Raw genomic sequence first — 16,890 nt, 5'->3', positions numbered from 1 at the left:
TCCCTTTGCTGCACCGGCTAAAGACACTGGGATTTCCAGGGCTGGGTGTTGGCACGAGTAATCCCCAGGGACCATTTGTTTTCCGAGGGGATAACGTGCAGCCGCCGGGGAGGCTGAACCCTGCTCTACCCCTGCCAGTGCCAGGAGAGTTGGAACAGCCCATAACTGTGTGCGAGATTAGGAAAGGTGTGTGCTAATTAATTGGAGTGCTGGGCTGCCCCTCGGCTGGAGCCGCGCGCGTGGATGCGGTGGCAGAGCGCGCGTCCCCTCCCCATCCCTGCCTGCCCCAAGGAAAGGATCGCGGCACGGCACCCCAGGGACCGCTCGCCCCAACGCCTCGCCCAGCCGGCCTCGCTCCCGCTCCTATGTCACAGCTCGAAGCGACGGCATGAAGAAATCCTCGTATTCAGGTGAGCAAGCGGCTTGCCCCCTGCCTCTCTCTCCTCTCGCCTCTGTCCCTTTGTGTATGTACTGGGAAAAGAAAAAGGTTAAAGAAGCCCAGAAGTACAACTTGCACAAGCCCTGCTCCCTCCAAGCAGCTCTGTAGCGGAGCGAGCAGCTGTTTCACTGCGTATCAACAAGCCCTGTTTATCAGTGGAAAAGGCTTAAAAAGCAAAACAAATCCAGGGAGGCAGCTTGTTCCAGGCAAAACTCGGTGCTGGTGGCATGGAGCTTGTTATTCAGAAGGCACCTGTGCCAGCATGGGGTGAGCTCCAGTGCCGAGCAGCAGCTTGAAATTAAAACAGGACAGTGGCATTGTGTGTGACACCGGCTGCCTTCGGGGCTGGAGGGGTTTCCAAATCAGGGGTGGAAGAGCTGGGATCCCCTAATGCTGCGGCGCTCCTCTCCCTGCTCCCCATCCTGGCTTTTCTGGTCTTGCCCCACGGGGCGAGGGCTTTGCACCCTCCACTCTCACAGGCTCACACAGGCTCCTTCCTCCCCAGCTAACACGGGAGCAAGCAACCATGACTGATGTAATTTCTCTGAGCTTTCTGTGAAATCCTGCCAGTGGTCCCAAGAAGTGGCTGGTGCATGATAGAGCAGACGTCTCCTACAAAAGGTCCGGTGTTCATCCTGTAAAGCTCAGGTGCCTCTGGCAGCTCCTCCAGGTGCAGGACTTTGTTCTGCAGCTGATTTCTGCTTGGCTCCAGCTACCAGCCCGTGACCCTGTACTCTGTAAGCCCAGTTCTGCCCTGGCTTCGCCCTGGTCGCTGCGGGGATATGGTGTCATCGTGCTGGCCTCCTCCTAATGTCCTGAGTCATGGGTCTGGCCACACCGCAGGGGCACTGGGGGCAGCTGCCGTGCTGCGAGTCACTCGAGCCACGTCATGGCCAACTGGACTCTGCCTGAGCTCATAAACCACAGGAGCTGCGGGTTTGTCTTCACTCAGAAAATTCCCTGTGTGATGCTGCTGCCTGTTTATTGTTAAAATTAATTAGTAACGTTTCTCTCTTGCACATTTCTCTTCTCTCATTAGAGTTGCTAAATGGACTGCCAGGGAGGTTTTATTAGGGCTTGTATGCCGGGAACCTGAGAAAGCCTAAGCATGATTCTTAGCACGCTGTAATGGATTAAAGTGGGTATTAATGGTTGTGCATTGTTGAAACCTGTTATTTGTACAGGCCTCCTGAGGTGCAGACGGTGGCTAAAGCAGCCCTGGAGCAAACAGGAGCAGTGCAAGAACAGGTCTGGAGATAACTGGCTGTCATAAGAAAAAGCTGTCAGGATTGTGTGACCTGATATTGTGACTTCTTGCAGATGAGGCCAAGTGGTCCTTACTTGCTTTGCTTGCTTTGGGTTGCTTGTGCTGGAGTGGAGCTGTGGCACTGCGAAGCCCCTGACGTGACTGATGTGTCTGTGGTCGGTGTCCAAATCCACCTTCGCTTGGTGTTGCAACTGAGGTCGATTGACCTCTGGTCAGTACCTTTTATTCAAAAGGGACTGCAGTTGTATTTTGGAAACACTGTTTGCTTTGAGATGTCCCTTGGTACAGTGCAGCTATTTAAAGAAAAAGAACAGCAGAATTACACTAGCCAGGATACACTACATTGAAGCAACAGGATGATTGCACTATGACCACCACTAATCTTACAAAGAGCAGAGGCAGCTCTTCGAGCAGCTCTCGTTTGCACGTTGCAAAGGCTTCACTTTCGGCGTTGCAGCTCCTGGCCGTGCTGTGCTGGGGCCTTGCCTCTTGCTGATTCATCGGGCAGAAAGGCACTCAATGAATCACCCACCGCACTGGGGAGGCTGCCTTTGGAGGGCTGCCACCTCTGTGCGGGGCAGAGCCAGCCCTCCTTGTCCCATAAATCTGGTGGTTTTACAAATCGGGGAAGAGTGATGGTAACTTGCTTTGGGGAATTTCACTGGGAATCCAGATTGCTTCTCCAAGACATGAGTAAGATGTACAGAGTGCTGCAGAGCCTCTGAGCTTTCTACTCCCAGAGAAACTGGTGAGGTGACAAAGTGACTTCTCAGCTGCAAACACTGCGCTTCCCAAGCACGTTGCTGACAACCCCTGACAGGCTGGAAACGCAGTGCCTGGCTGAGAAACTCCTGAAAATGATGACAAAAGGAAACAATAAGCATCTTCTGAACACTTTTTGAGGTTAGGGAGCATCCCTCGCTGGCCTTGTTTGCTCCTCTCCAGTATATTCTGGATCTTTTCTGTGGACTGGGTCCCGCTGAACTCAGCTGGAGGATCTCACTTGACTTCACAGGGCTGAAGCTCCAGCTCCATCCTCCTCTGTGAACACAGCAATGCTGCTGTAGTGCTCTCCTGTTAGCAGGCTGATCCCCACCCCAGGCAAGATTTACCTTTTCTAAAGTACTTCAGGGGAATCATTACCCATCTGCTATGACTTGAGCACACGCCACGTAGGTGCGGTTGGGATAAAGAGTTTGCCGTCGGATGCTTTACCTCTTACCAGCAGAGAGAGGCTCAGACCTTTGTGCCGTAGCCGCGGGCACGTGTGGGTCGGCCTGGTAGTGCTTTTTTTTCCTGGAACTTCCTGGCAGCAGCAGGAGGAGGAGGAGGGGAGGGGGTGAAAAGGGGATTTTACACGGCAAGTTAAAAATGAGCAATAACGGCTAGTGAAGCCAGCTCTTACATGTTTGCTTTAGGGATGTCTATTATTTCAGATGCTTAAGGCAAGGAGAGTTTTTTTTTAGATGTTTTACTTGTCCTAGAGTACTATTTTTTTAAGGATTTTTCAATTCTCATTTTCCATTACTCAAGCACAATTGCATCGCCAAAGAAGCAATAGACAGGATTCGTGATAAATGCCACGATGATTTATAGATATTTTCAAGGATGGTGCAAATTGTTTTGGCCAAGGACTGTTTGCAGTTTCAGGTTTATGTAAGATGTTGGCATGCACTGAAATAAGGATTGTCCTAATTACAGTACCTCCAGAATTATCCATAGTGGTTATGTGTGACCCACCCTTACCTAAACTGTGGACCTAATTTATTGCTTAGGCACTTAGGGAGAAATAACTCCTCATATATGAGCTAAGGCTATAGGAAAAACTGTGGGAGTAACACAGAGAAGTGTGATCTGATCCTCACACTAGGATTTGGGAACAATTTTTTTCCCATATCGTGACTTGCAAAATGATTCCCTATAAAACACGGGCAATAGAATATAAGTCAAATTGGAGTTATTGGCATTATCTAGACTGGGAAGCTTTGGGGAAAGAGCTCCGTCCTCTGATGGGTTGGTTTATAGTGTCCCAGGATCCCCTCCTGCCCCAGACCCATCGTATTGCCTTGGTGCTGACACCGCACGGCGTCCTGCAGATGCTGAACACCCGCAGCTCTGGTCCAAGGCGGCAGCAGCAGTTACAAGTGTTAGGGGAGCAAGCTGGGTTTGTGCCCCGCCAACGGGCTCCCTGTTTGTGCTCCGGTACGTGCAACCGGTGAAGAAGAAAAGCAAGTGAGGTCTTGCTGGGGGTGAGCAAGAGCTGCGGTGTACAGCTGTGATAGCGCAGGGACATGCACCGCAGCAAGCGCTCATCTGGCAGCAAATGAAGGAGTTCGTCAAAGCGCAATAAAAAGTGGTGTGTAGACTTGGCCCCCCCCTAAATAAGCATCAAGGGCTGTGGCTGGACGGGTGCTGCCTGTTGTGGGGGCCTCGGTACATCTCTGGCAGCACTCGTCTTCTGAAATGGTCTGGAAAAACTGAGACTGAGTCTTTTTCAGGCTGATAACTGCGCGAGAGAGGCCCAGTGCGATTCCCTCAATAGCTTTTAATGTCACTCATAAAAGTTGCTGGGTGGGGCAGAGATGACCCGGTGTTTGCAGAGCCCCATTGTTCTCTCCTGAACTGGACCCCGTCTCCTCTCAGCTAACTGGCATTGTGTTTGTCTAAGCTATGGAAAAATGAACAGGGTTGTTCAGACTGATATTTTTTTTTTGTTTAGTTCACTGGCCAAACTGCAGTATCAAGGAAAAAATATTGCTTGGATCCAACAAAAACATTAATTTAATTTTAGATTGTCATTTTGGACAGAAATTCAAAATAGTTTGTTTTGAAATATATAAAAATAAAAACCCCATTTTTTTCAGCTCAAACTCACAGCTAGCTCTTACTCCACAAAACCTGTATTGCTGGGCCAACAAGCTATCATTTAAAAAAAAATAAATGATTGTACTGAGGATTTGCAATCAATCACAATAAGCTGGATCCTCAGTCTCTGGCTCGTCAAACCTATTGCTCAGAACCTGAATTCAGTGCAAGCAATGCCTCCACCAGCTCAGAAGAATGAACTATCCCGTTGCCCCATTTGCACTTGTTATCTCTGTGTGAAACAGCCCTGCCGGTGCCTGATGCGCTGAAGCACGTCCGTGGTGTGTCTGTCGCAAGTAAGTGTTTAGCTGCTGTGGAGCGAGAGCAAAGCACTTTGCAGTGTTGCGGTAACAAACTGGTTAATGAAGAGGCACAGCAGCCACTGGCAGGGCTGTGTAGCGCTTGTGCAAATAGATGGTGTAGTAACTAAATGCATCAGCCTTCAGGAAGGTATCTGCAGAATAGCAGGAGCAGAAAAAATGCCGGGGTTTCAGTTTCATCCCATGTCCTCGCTGCTTGGTGGGACAGGGCTACCACTGGAGCCACAGGTAGTGGAGCAGCTCCCTGTAGATCCCAGCATGCTGGTGATTGAGCTGGTGTTTGTGCCTCTCTGCTTTTATTAAAGGCAAAAGTTTCTGTGCTGGGTTGTCATGTTGCTTACAATTGACTCCTATCTCTCACCTTGCTCAGAGGGTGCCATTTCAGCTTTTTTGCTGCCACATCCCTGCCTTCTCTGTCTTCCAGGTCTCTGCACTTGAGCAGAGCAGTGAAGCCTGGCCTGGACTTCTTTCCTTTCCTATCAGTGGCAGAGCAGAGCTGAAGCATTTGTAAAGTCAGTGTGGGTATGGAGGAGAGAGTTTTGAAGCCCAGGAGTAGAGGGAAGAGGAGGAATAGTGGTGCTGGCAGTGCCCTCATGGGGTGAACTGCCCCAGGAACACTGGGCCCTTGCATGAGACTCTGGAAGTTTTGCACGACGTGGTTTTGTGTTGGCATTGTGATACCTTCTGTTATTGAAGTAGCAGGAAGGAAAACAACAAGGACTACAAAATAAACTTGTTTCTGGATAATCCAAGAATAGCAGGAGGCTGGTGCGCAGACAAAGGGCTTTGCGTCTTGTTTTCGGGATGCTGAAAGCTCTGCAGGTTGGCTTGGCCAGCTGCATGGATGATCTGCATCATTCAGATCCATATGAAAACTGGTTGATACCAAATGTCGACGGCCCCCTGTCCTTGCTTTAAATCCCCAAAGAAAAGAGAGAACAAACATGATGCAGTTCCTGCATGGCAAACACTCGCTCACTGCTTCAGACAACCGCATCTCTGACTGGTCCATGCCTCTCACTCACACTTTCCAAACGGTGATCAGCAGCCACAGTGCCCGCTCACATTCACACGTTCTGCCTGGTGGGTTTTCTTCCCCAGCCTCCTTCGTTTATTTTTTTTTACCACTCCATCTGTCACATCACACTGTTCCCTGCTCCATCCCTGCCTGAGTCACTTCGCCATCGCTGCACGCACGGTTGGACGTGGCCTTTGACGTTCCTGCTGGCTGCTGCCCCTGGTTTGTTGTTTGAGCTATAGCAATGTTTAGAGGTGCCCAGAGGGAATGGGTACCATTGCCCTGAGCACTGCGGGGACGCAGGGTAAAAATATGCATGTCCTTCCCTCCCCACACCTCTGAATTTCTCAACGACTGGTGTATGATGGGCAGCAGAGGCAAAGGCTATGTGAGCAGGGCGGTGTTGCAGACCGTACTCCCAAGCCGATGCCGTGGCCGAGAGGCAGCATTGCCCAGGTCTGCACTGTGTGGTTAGTGGCTAAAAACCTTTAACAATTCTTTTGATTACTTTTAAAATGAACAAGGTGTATGCTTCAGAGAATTAGATTTCTAATGTGCCTGTCCTCTCTTGTGGTAGTAAAGCCGGTAATTTTGCTAGAGTGCTACAAATTGTTGGAGTCTCTGTTGGACGAAAGCACCCTGATCCTCGGACAGACCGTTCTCAGCTGCCTTCAGGGCCTCGCAGTCTGTTTCTGTGGCTTAGCAGATATCAAGAGCTGTTGATGGCAGCTGGCATCAGTCCTGGCAAACTTACCTCTGCGCTTCCTTGGTGCAAAAAATGAGGTGGGACCGTGAGAAGTCCAATCCAAAAGCATGATTGTTGTATTTTACTCGCACGCTGACAGAATATATTGCCATAAACGTCAACGCAATCTGTCATCACATGTTTCTGATGGCTCGTGATGATTGACGTGATCTTGTTATGAAAAAATTCTGCTATAGCAGTGCCACGCTGTGCTGGGGTGGCGGGATCAGTGTGACAGGTTTGGTTGGGTGCTCCACCATTGCCAGATTTGGCTGGCGTGTGCAGGCAGTGGTAGAGCTTTGCTTCAGGTAGCAAAACTTCCCAACATCTGTTAGGAAATAGTTTGGAGAAGCAAGGGAATCCAACCTGTGGAGAAAGCCAAATAAGAAACTGCAACACGCAGACATACGCAGAAAATAACAAAAAGCCATGTGGGGCCCAATGGGGTGATTATCTCTTTCCCCAAAACACCGATCATCTTCCCATGCCCACCTGGGGTGAGCAAGGAGAGGCGGTGCCATGTGGAATGGGGAGATGTTGCTGCAGAGAATAACTCCCTGCCTGCTCACTGCTTGCAGGGATATCCCTCCCAAAAGCAGTGCTGATGGTGACTAGAGAGCGAGTGGGGCTTTTTGTGCGAGACTAACCTGTCCTCTCTTAGACAAGAGATGCCTCGGGTTTTGCAGCACAAGGTGGGATCCAAATCCAGGGCAAAGTCTGTGGAAGAGGAGAGGACTTTGTATCGCAACGATTTGTGAAGATTTAACCTGTCGGATAGATGTGCAAAGTCTCTGCTTGCTTTTTGTAAGCTCCCTGGTGCCACGCAGGAGAGGGTGGGATTCACCTGTCCCTAGGGGTGATGCTAACTGGCCATGCCGGTGGGTTCAACAACACACCAGGGAGTTTCCCTTCTTGCCCGATCCCAGTGTCCTCAGGAAGAGCAGCCGTGCTCGTGCAGCCCTCGTTCCCTATGGAAATCGCACGCCGCAAGCAGCGGTGCAGTGGGAGAGGGGCGGCACAGTCACTGGTGAGTCAGCCCGTTCCCACACTGGCCTGCAATGACTTACCAGTGACAGGGACGGCTCAAAGCACCCTTTAAAGGGTTTATGTTTAAGAGTGGGGGTTCACGGCTGCCTGGGAAGCTGCTTCCTTCTGCGTAACTCATCGTTCAGGTGATAGCGCAGGCTTGCGAAGGCCTTTCTCGTAGCTGCTGTGAGATGGGGCACTCGGTCCATTGCTGCAGAAGCCCGAAAGGGCATCCTGGCTTTGTGCTTGTAAGGCAACTTCCACTGTTGTGTGCACAAAACAGCCTCTCACAGGGCTCAGTGGGATTCAGACATCTCTAGAGCAGAGGCCAGCACCAGTGTGGAATGGCACCAGGAGGATGGGAAAGGAAAATTTTTGTCCAGTGCTGCTACATTTGTGAAAACAGCTGGCTGTGCTGGGCAGAAAGGGGCTCGTTGTGAAGTTCTTGCTCAAGCTTTAGCATTGATCATTGCACTACAGCAGCCTGAAGCACAATATAAGTTATCTCCATGACCTGAACTTTTAATTTCAGGTAGGGCAGGCTCAAATCTGATGCCCAGAGCGTGTAACTGTCCCCTCTGTTTCCCTCAAACACCATGCTGCCTTCGAGGCTCCCAGGTCGAGCAGATGGAAGTTAAACTGGAGGGATGATTGCAAGCTGGAACTAGCAGCAAAAGGGTTTTTTCTTTTTCTTTTTTTTTCCTTTCTCCATGCCAGATGAGTATTATTTACAGGAAACACTTTGTGCAGCTCTGAGATTTGTTTAGAGAAGGAGTGTAGGGGGAGGAGACAGCTAAAGGCATAATGGAAATTAAAAAGGTCATGGTAATGCTCAAGAAAGTCCATAATTTCCTGGTGTGGGAGTATTGCTATTCTGGGGACCGAGGGAATAATGGAGCTCGGACTCCGGTTCCTGGGGGAGGGAGTGCTCACCGAGAGATGATCTGCAGAGGAACCAGCTCCCTTTGGGAAGAGCTCAGCACCCAGCAGCTCTCCCCAAGGACTCGCGGGGCTGAACCCAAAGCAGCTGCTGGGGGTACAGAGGGTCCCTGATGCTCAGCATATCTGGAGTCATGTCCCTTTGCAGGCTGCGGTGGTGATGCCGGAGAAACTCTGAGCGCACGTACTTGGGGAGCAAGTTGGAGTCCTGATCCTCAAGAGCAGCCCCTGGGTGCAAGTTTGCTTTGGTTTTGATGTTATCAAGGGAAATGGGGATTGCCTATAGCTTTATATAATGGACAGAATAAACAAAGGAAACGAGGACAAGATGCCCTCAGCAATTACTGCTGAGAGCTGTTGTTGAATGACTCAGTGGCTGAGTTGTAAGTGCCTGGACACGTACAAATAAAAATTGCTGAGAAGAATAACAGATCTTGGCGCGTTACAAGTCAGGACAAAGGACTTGCACATCATAGACCATGGGAGGTGGCAGGGTTTTGTTTGAGTGAGTTTAAGTTTGATGAAAAGCTGTGAGTTAAGGAGGCTGGAGGCTTTGTTTTGCCTGCAAGAAAGGTACAGCTCTGGGCTGCAGAAGAGCAAGTGTCACCCACCGACTCGGCTGGTGGGGAGCTCCCAGCCTGCCCAGGTCTGTGACCGGGGTCTGTCAGCCACCGGCACTCTACAACTGCTTTGCTCTCCTAATATTCAGTTTCCATCTTCCATCCAATGTGACTTTCAATTAATTGTTTAAATTAAAAGCAATATATATATTTTGTTAAATCAGTAGGAATGAGGGTGAAACATAATTCATTACCCGCATAGAATTTAATGTGAAGCACTGAAAGCTGATGTTGTTGCCAGTCCAATCCTGAAATGCTGTAATCCTCTTCATGCTCTGGTTTGCTTTGGGGAAGGTTTCCGACCTCGCTGATTTTCAGTATTCTAGTGATAAAAGGAGTTGTGTGCTGTATTGCTTTTATCTAAGGTCAATTCCTAGAAGCACCAGGAAATCCTTAAATTCAGACCTTTATTATGTGCTCTTGCAGCCGTGTCTGCCGCATGAAGGGTTTTTTTCCCCTTTGGTGTCCTGCCTTCACGTGTTTTGAGAGCATGTTTTGTCAAATCGGGCATAATACTGAGAAATGTGAGTTTGAGTTGTGCCCAAGCTGTACCAAAACCACCACATCCTACCATGGAATTTCAAATGCCTCTTTTTTTAATTTTTTTTTTTTTTTTTAGCAGGTAGGTTATGACTCTCAGCGCTGTTGAGTATTTACTGAACAGTTCAGACTTACACAGCCTGAAGGACTAACATTACTGTAGCTAATTGCCCTTTGACGTTAATTGTCATTCAACTACATCTGCATCTGTAAACGCTTTCCCAAATTGCTGTACTGACAAGTGAGATGCTTCAGTTGGCGAGTCCCACATCTGAGCACGGAAAGGCTGTCAGTGCTGCAGGTTGTCGAGGGATGTCATGGCTTGGGTGGTCTCTCCCGTCCTGCTTGGCAGCTGCAGCGCAAGGCTGTGATTTATTTCCCGGAGTGGGTTTTTGTCAGATAAACCTCCCAACAGTGATGTGAAATAATCTGACAGCTGATTCCTGCAGTTAGTGTTGGGAAGGATGAGCTCAGCCCTTGCGAGTTTGATCCATCTGTGGAGGTTTCAAACCTGCTTCCGCAGCAGAGCTGCTCTGCTCCGTGTGCTCCTTCATGGACCAGCCGCTCTCTAGGAAATCAGCATCAGGCATCAATATTTTAAAGTACATGTCAGGCTTTTCGGACAGTGTATGTGGTGGGGAGAGGGGAGGAGGATGTCTGTGGCTGTGGGGGGCTTTTTTGTGTGTTTGGCTTTGCTAAGTTTTTTAAGATCATCATGGGAAAAGTAAGATCCCTGTGCTTGAGCCGTGGTGGAAAGGGAATAGTAAAAAGTTGTTTCGTAATATGCGTCTGGATTAATGTTCAGATCTTACTGAGCCTTTTATGTCCTTTGGGCCATGAATATAAGTATGGGAGCCCCTGGGCATGGATATAAGCCAGAAAAGCCTCCCATGTCAATGTACTGGGTGCTTATTATTGCAGGCATCTGCGTTAAACCCTTTTATAGACTGCTCCTGTTCCTTGGCGGACAGTTTGTGGGCTGCTGTTGGCAGAGTTTGTAACACAGAAGAAGGGTTAGTCGCTCTGGACACTGGGAAGCAAGGAGCTGGAAGGTCGGTCCAAGGCATAACCACGCAGCCTGTGGCGAGCTAGGAGCAAAACCTGACCTTAGTCCTGGGTAAAAATAAACAGTGTCCTCATTCCTAGCCCTGTGGAGATGTTTCTGTGTCCAAAGTCCCTCCATCCGATGGACAGACTGCTACTGAGAGGTGTAGCAGGGGCGAGAAGTGTTTCCCACAGGTCAGGTGTACCCAGGAGCATGGGTCAGTGGATGGGAAAACAGAAGCTGTGCTGGCAGAGCATGGACGCTGGTGCAGACTGATGGGGGAAGACCAGTGCAGGAACATGGAGAGGCAGGAGCAAGGGCTGGGCCTGGAAGGGCAGGAGAGGAGGATGCAGACCCAGTGCACGGCACAGCCCGCAGTGCTGCCGGGCTCGGGGAGGGAGCAGAGATGCAATGAAGGAAGCGACTTCACTGATGAACTGAGAGTGTTTCATCCTCAGACACCCCAGGAGATATTTTGAGCATTTCTGCAGCTCTTTCCCAACATGCACTGAAGGTGGGGAAGATGGGGAGAGGAGGTGAACGAGGTTCCACGTGCTTCTGGGCCAAAGCTGGTCAGCTCTGGGGGAGGAAGAGTAGAAAGCATCAAATCTTGTAAGGATGCGAGAGAAAACATCAAGACAGGAAATAATTTCTTCAGAGAGTTATGTGCTAGGATAAATTAGAATAGCCAGAAGTTGTACTGGGGCATACTGGGAGGGATGCTGGAAGAGAGCTGTGATAGCCTCTGAGAAGGTAAGCGCTATACAAGTAACCCTTGAATTATTTTACAATTGCATTTCTTTGTTATAAATGTTGTTATAAATAGTCTGATGAGGTAGTATGAGTTCTCATGACTACAGAGAGAAATTGTTATCCATACTTTCCACTCTGTGAATACTTCACAGCGAGGCTGGACATCTGCATAGGAATTCACCTTTCCCATGAATAGCACAGGAGCCATAAACAGTTTGTAGCCTTGTCTTCAAAGCTTCCCTTGTATAATCACAGCACAGGTAGAGGGCACAGGGCTCTCTTTGAACTTGTCAGACAGACCCCAGGCCCCTACGTGTGGGAATCGTGACGCCTTTAGCACACCTTAGTACCTGTGGGGTTTTAACTCTTCTCAGCTGGACAGCAGAAATGACAACCACAGGGAAAAACCACACTGGTTTCTTAGGTCAGGAGCATTCAGGACCAGAAATTGCATATTCTTTTTACATCTACGTGGTTTGTTGTAAAAGGTGTCACTGGATGGAGAACAGTGGGTCAGAAAAGGAGAAGACGTGGTGTTAACAATACTCATCTTATGCTCAGTATGGCAATAAACTGTGACTGCATATGGAGAGTAGGCTGCTCAGATACCCTGCCGATGAGTTTGTGGCTTTTTTCCTTCCTCCTCACCGCCTCCTCTCTGCTGACTGTGGGCTGCCCGAATAGGCACTGGGGCAGCTGCTTTACCCAGGGCTGTCCCATGCTCTCCTGCTTTCCATCTGGAGATGACTTTGTTTGAATTTGTAGGAAAGCACGAAGCTTGCCAGGGTGGGTTTGTTTGCATTTCTCTCTAAGCAAATACCTGGCTGTCACGTGGAGCTGGAGCAGGTGGCGTGCAGCACCTTGCCCAATTCCAAGGTACTCACAGTTTCAAGACAAAATTATGGCTTATTAACACAGCCTGGAGGACCTCCTGTTAACCCTGTTGAGTGGAAGATGTCTGGGCGTTTCCACGAGGCTCTGCCACTCCCCTGGCACTCACAGGGCTGCAGGGATGGGGCAGGCTGAAGCAGTCAGCCGTGCAGATCTGATGGGAGCAGTCTGCTAGCTGCAAGGCTGGCCATGCATGGTCAGGCTTTCTGGCTTTTTTCATGTAGCCGATCTGTCCTGGCCTCTTACACAGGAGGGAAAATTAAGGGCATGGTAGAATCCCAGATAGACAAGCTGGTTAAGTGCAAACAAACTCTTGAACCAAGGCTGCTCTGCCTGGCGCCCGGTGGCTTTTCACATTGAGGATCCAGTGCACAGCATTAGAGGTTTGCAAAGGGAACGGCTCTAATTCTCATCTTCTACAAGGTGAACTTCTCCTGGGGCTGAGCCTGGGTGCTGCTGGCCATCTCATTTACACGGCTCTGACTGTCTGCCTTCCACACCTCAATTTGCAGTGGGCTCCATCCCACCTTCCTGCAAGCACCTCCCTGGAGTACTTGTCACCCTAAGCTATTTCTGTAGTTGATGATGATAAAATCTGGCAATTCAGCTCACGTAGGATATGAATCTTTTGTAGAAACCTCCTGCAACCACTGATTTGAGGGAGTCTAGTGGGTAGATTAGACCTTTGCACTGGTCCTTGCTAAATCACATTGCATCCTATTCGGGTTTTTTGTTTGTTTGTTGTCCATTTCCAGTGTATCAGGATTAATTTGAATTCTAATATCCTCTAACATACTAGCGTTTCATCCCCACTTGGGATCATCTTCATCTTTTATAACCTCTCTATTTCCCATTTCTGATGGTTAATGAATGATGTATCCTTAGGTCAAAACACAGCTGGGAGATCAGGCTTTGGATTAAAAACTGCCTTGACATAGTCCCTCAGAACATCCTGGAAGCATCCAAGCCCTGTTGCCTATAGATTATGGGCAAAATAAGACTATAAACCAAGTAGAGACCTCTGCTTTGGGGGGCTTAACAGCCTCCTCTGCTTTTCAAATCATGTAATCATAATCTTTGCAAGATTAAACACTATTTCAGCTGCAGGTTTTTTTTTTTTTTTATTTTCACTTTCATATGGAATAAACCGATGGTGATGTGCCCAAGAGCCCTGGAGGTCAACGCTTTGTTTACACACAGGAAACTTAGGGCATGAGGGGTGACAATTCCCTCTGGAGAGGGACGTGGCTGTTTCTCACCTTCTCCTGGAGCATGAGTCTACCTGGCAGTGGCCTCGCTCTGTGCTTGTATCACCAGGGCAGAGCCCTACAGAGGGGCTTCGGGCTCCTCCAGGGGATGCGCTTTATGCATAAAGCCTTTTCTCCTGTGCTCCCAAAGCCTTCCCAAGTGTCCATAGGAAATTCTCTGTGAAAGACATATGCCACTTTATTGCCGAGGAAACTGAGCTGCAGAGAAACAAGCTGCTTTATTTGGTTTGTGTGGCCGGGTTGGGGCATAATCAGATATCCTGACTCCTGCTCCTTGTCTAATGACCGTGCAGATAACCAAAGTGCTTCCTATTCCTGTAAGTATCTTCAGTCTTTCAGACATTGATCTTAAAGCTAGGAGAGAGCTAATATCCCGTATTACAGAGAACTGAGGCCTGGAAAAAAAAAAAGGTGGAATTTAATTTTGCCTAAGTTGAGCCATCTAAGAGCATCTCTGAATCAGAGCTGGTCCCTGCAGCCTCTCTCCAGCCAGGGGCTGTCAGATGAATCACCCTACCTTCCACCTCCATCTCGGGATGGAGGTGACTCACTGGCTGCAGAGCCTGTCTCCTCTGTTGACTACGGAGACTGTCTGGGGCTCCTGCACAGACGTTTAATATGCAAACGCTCAGGCCGGTGCTGCCCTGAGGCTCCCAGGTATCTGTGGCGGAGCGAGGAGTCAAACCCAGGTCTTTGGAGACCTCTGGTTATGATCCTAAGTAGTGGGCGTCCTTCCTTCACAGACACTAAAGCACGTGGCTGCCAGCTTGCAGCAGTGAGCAGCGGTGCAGCGAGGGACCGCTTTGTGTACCAGCAGTTTTCGAAAGAAGTGCCAGCATCCCCCCGTGCAGCTGGGGCTGCTTCCCCTGACCTGCTCAGGACACAGCTGGCTGAGGAACAGCTAGGTCATGCTAAGAACAGGCACCATTACAGATCTAATGTCTCAGAAATGGTAAATACATTTAGTCTGTACCTGTGAACGTTCTTCTCTGGCTCCAAAACTGCTCACAAAGAGGTGCTTTTGTGGAGAGGAAGAGGGGTGCCAGCAGGAAGCTTGCTGAGACAACACAGAAACATTTTCTACCCATGATCTCAGCCTCTGGAGATAAGGCTGGAATTTTGACACCCCCCAGAGCATCCTCCCTTGGCCCCTTGTCCATCCCGCAGCTCTGGACAGGGGAGGGAGGTTCCTGCCTGGGCGATGCTCCCGCAGGAGATACAAAGGGTTGGGGCAGGTTTGGGCTCGAGGGACATGGCAGTGCCATGGATCCACTCTGGACAAGAGGTGTTGGAGTCCTCTGACTGCGAAAGATGCCGTTTGTTGAAAGGTCAGCTTGTGTAATAAACTCTGACGGTGGTGTTAGAGGTCATCAGAAGTGACGTGAGCCTCCAGACAGAGAAAAACCTTTCAGGTTCGGCCGGCAGCAGCCTGTGCATGCACCGTGGCAGGTCACGCACAGTGTGGTTCATTACTTATGGCATAAGGTGCAAGTCCATACGCTTCACCATGTTGGGAATCCTCGCTCGTGCTGCTGCTTAGCACAGCGCAAGGTCTTGGTGGTGCCGGGGTTGGTGCATGGAGGTTTGGGTTCCTCAATAGTTGCAGGCTGAACTTTCCAGGGAGGATCCGTGCCAGCACAAAGCAGATCTCAGTCCCGTGCATACACATGTATTTGTTACAGAAATAGCAGCAATTGCCTTTTTTGTTGCAAGGATTTTCATAGTGAAGGCTGAACATTTGTATCGTTGGGGTGAGTGACTCGAGGGAGGGTTTCTGGACTGGGCCCGGACCTCCACTGCCCGGCTCCGTTACACGGAGCGTGCCATGTTCCACGTACAATGCTGCCTTTCAGCCAGACCTACAGAATAGGCTTTGTGTCTCCTTGTGTGAGCCCTCTTTTCAGAGAGAAAAGGCTTCCTTAGAGGCTGCAGGCAGTGCTCCGTGACTTGAAATGGTTCTCACCTGTGCCAGGAGTGACTTCACTCTGCCTTTTGCCAGGGCTGAGCTGTTTGGTGGTGCCAGGTGCTTTACCTTTCCCTTGCTGGCAGCTGCAGAAACCCATTAGAGGAATGAGTTGCATTGGGACCGCTTGGTACCTGGGGAAAGAAGAGTGTGTAATCATGGAGTAGTATCAAGTAGAGGTGGTTCCTACAGCTGGGGTTTATTTAAATGAACCCTATTCTTAATTTTCCTGCTTCCTCTCTGTAGAGCTGACTATTGGAGAGCATGGCTTGGCAGAAAGGTAGGTGTTGGGTCTAGAATTATTTTGTCCCTTACAAAGATTTAAAAGGATAAGCAAATAAGATATTGGCACTTATGTATTGATTCTACATCTTGTTTTTAAATTAATGTAGTGCTTTTGTGCTGGGTACCTTACCCTTCTGATGTGCAGCAGCAGGACACAACAGACATTCTGGGGCTCAGCATAGGCAATGGGTACTTCTGAGAACCTAGTCCTCCATTAAATGCCTTTAAATGCTTCATATGAGAGAGGGTGGGGGGAAGAGAGGGAGCTCACAGGAAACTTAATCTCAGTGTTGACTGCTGACCCCTGACAGATTCAGCCTTAAGCCGCTTGTGTAGCTGACTTTGGGACTGTGGTCGGTCTTTCTGGGGGTGTCTGACTTAGAGATGGAAGACAGAACTGTAAGTGCAGCATCTCTTAAGATAGAGATGGGGTTATACTACAGTTTGTAAAGGCACTTTTGCAAACTCTAGCGTAAGCTGATCTGCAACATTAGGCACTCAAATAAGTCCTAAAAATTGGCTGAAGTTCTCTTCTATTCCAATTTCCCTGCTGCAGCCACTACTAAATATAATTGTAAGATACAAGGAAAAACATTCAAAGAATGTTACTAGCTTATGAAACTGGATTGCCTTGGCTACTTCTGGGGCAGACTTAATAGGAGAAAACCCTCAGTTGTATGGGTCCAGGGCTTCATTGTAGTCTCAGACTGTAACTTCCCTTCTTCCCTGATGTTTAAGGACAGCGGACGTTATCTCAGTAATCTATAGATAGTGCCTGAATCATTGTTTACAATACAGCTAAAATGTAAAAACATTAAATAATATATCCTTCCTGCTCCTATAAGCAGGGGAAGTGTTTGACGCCTCATTTTACAGGCAGGGAAAAGGGTATATGGAGGAGGAAAG

The 16,890-nt window shown here is 49.1% G+C and overlaps 1 protein-coding gene across 1 annotated transcript in view; it reads left to right on the top strand.

The window, feature by feature from the left end:
• Positions 1 to 380: 380 nt before the first annotated feature.
• Positions 381 to 16,890, top strand: part of SEPTIN9 (septin 9) — a 144,200-nt gene continuing 127,690 nt past the window's right edge. Inside the window, 1 exon segment of the mRNA XM_050908270.1 lies at positions 381 to 410. Within this exon segment, the coding sequence (XP_050764227.1) occupies positions 389 to 410 (22 nt within the window). The 5' untranslated portion in view covers positions 381 to 388.

Source organism: Gymnogyps californianus, chromosome 19 (assembly GCF_018139145.2).
Source record: "Gymnogyps californianus isolate 813 chromosome 19, ASM1813914v2, whole genome shotgun sequence".
In the NCBI taxonomy this organism is placed as follows: domain Eukaryota; kingdom Metazoa; phylum Chordata; class Aves; order Accipitriformes; family Cathartidae; genus Gymnogyps; species Gymnogyps californianus.
Note: the sequence above shows the minus strand (reverse complement) of the source record. Positions and strands in the feature narration are given on the sequence as shown.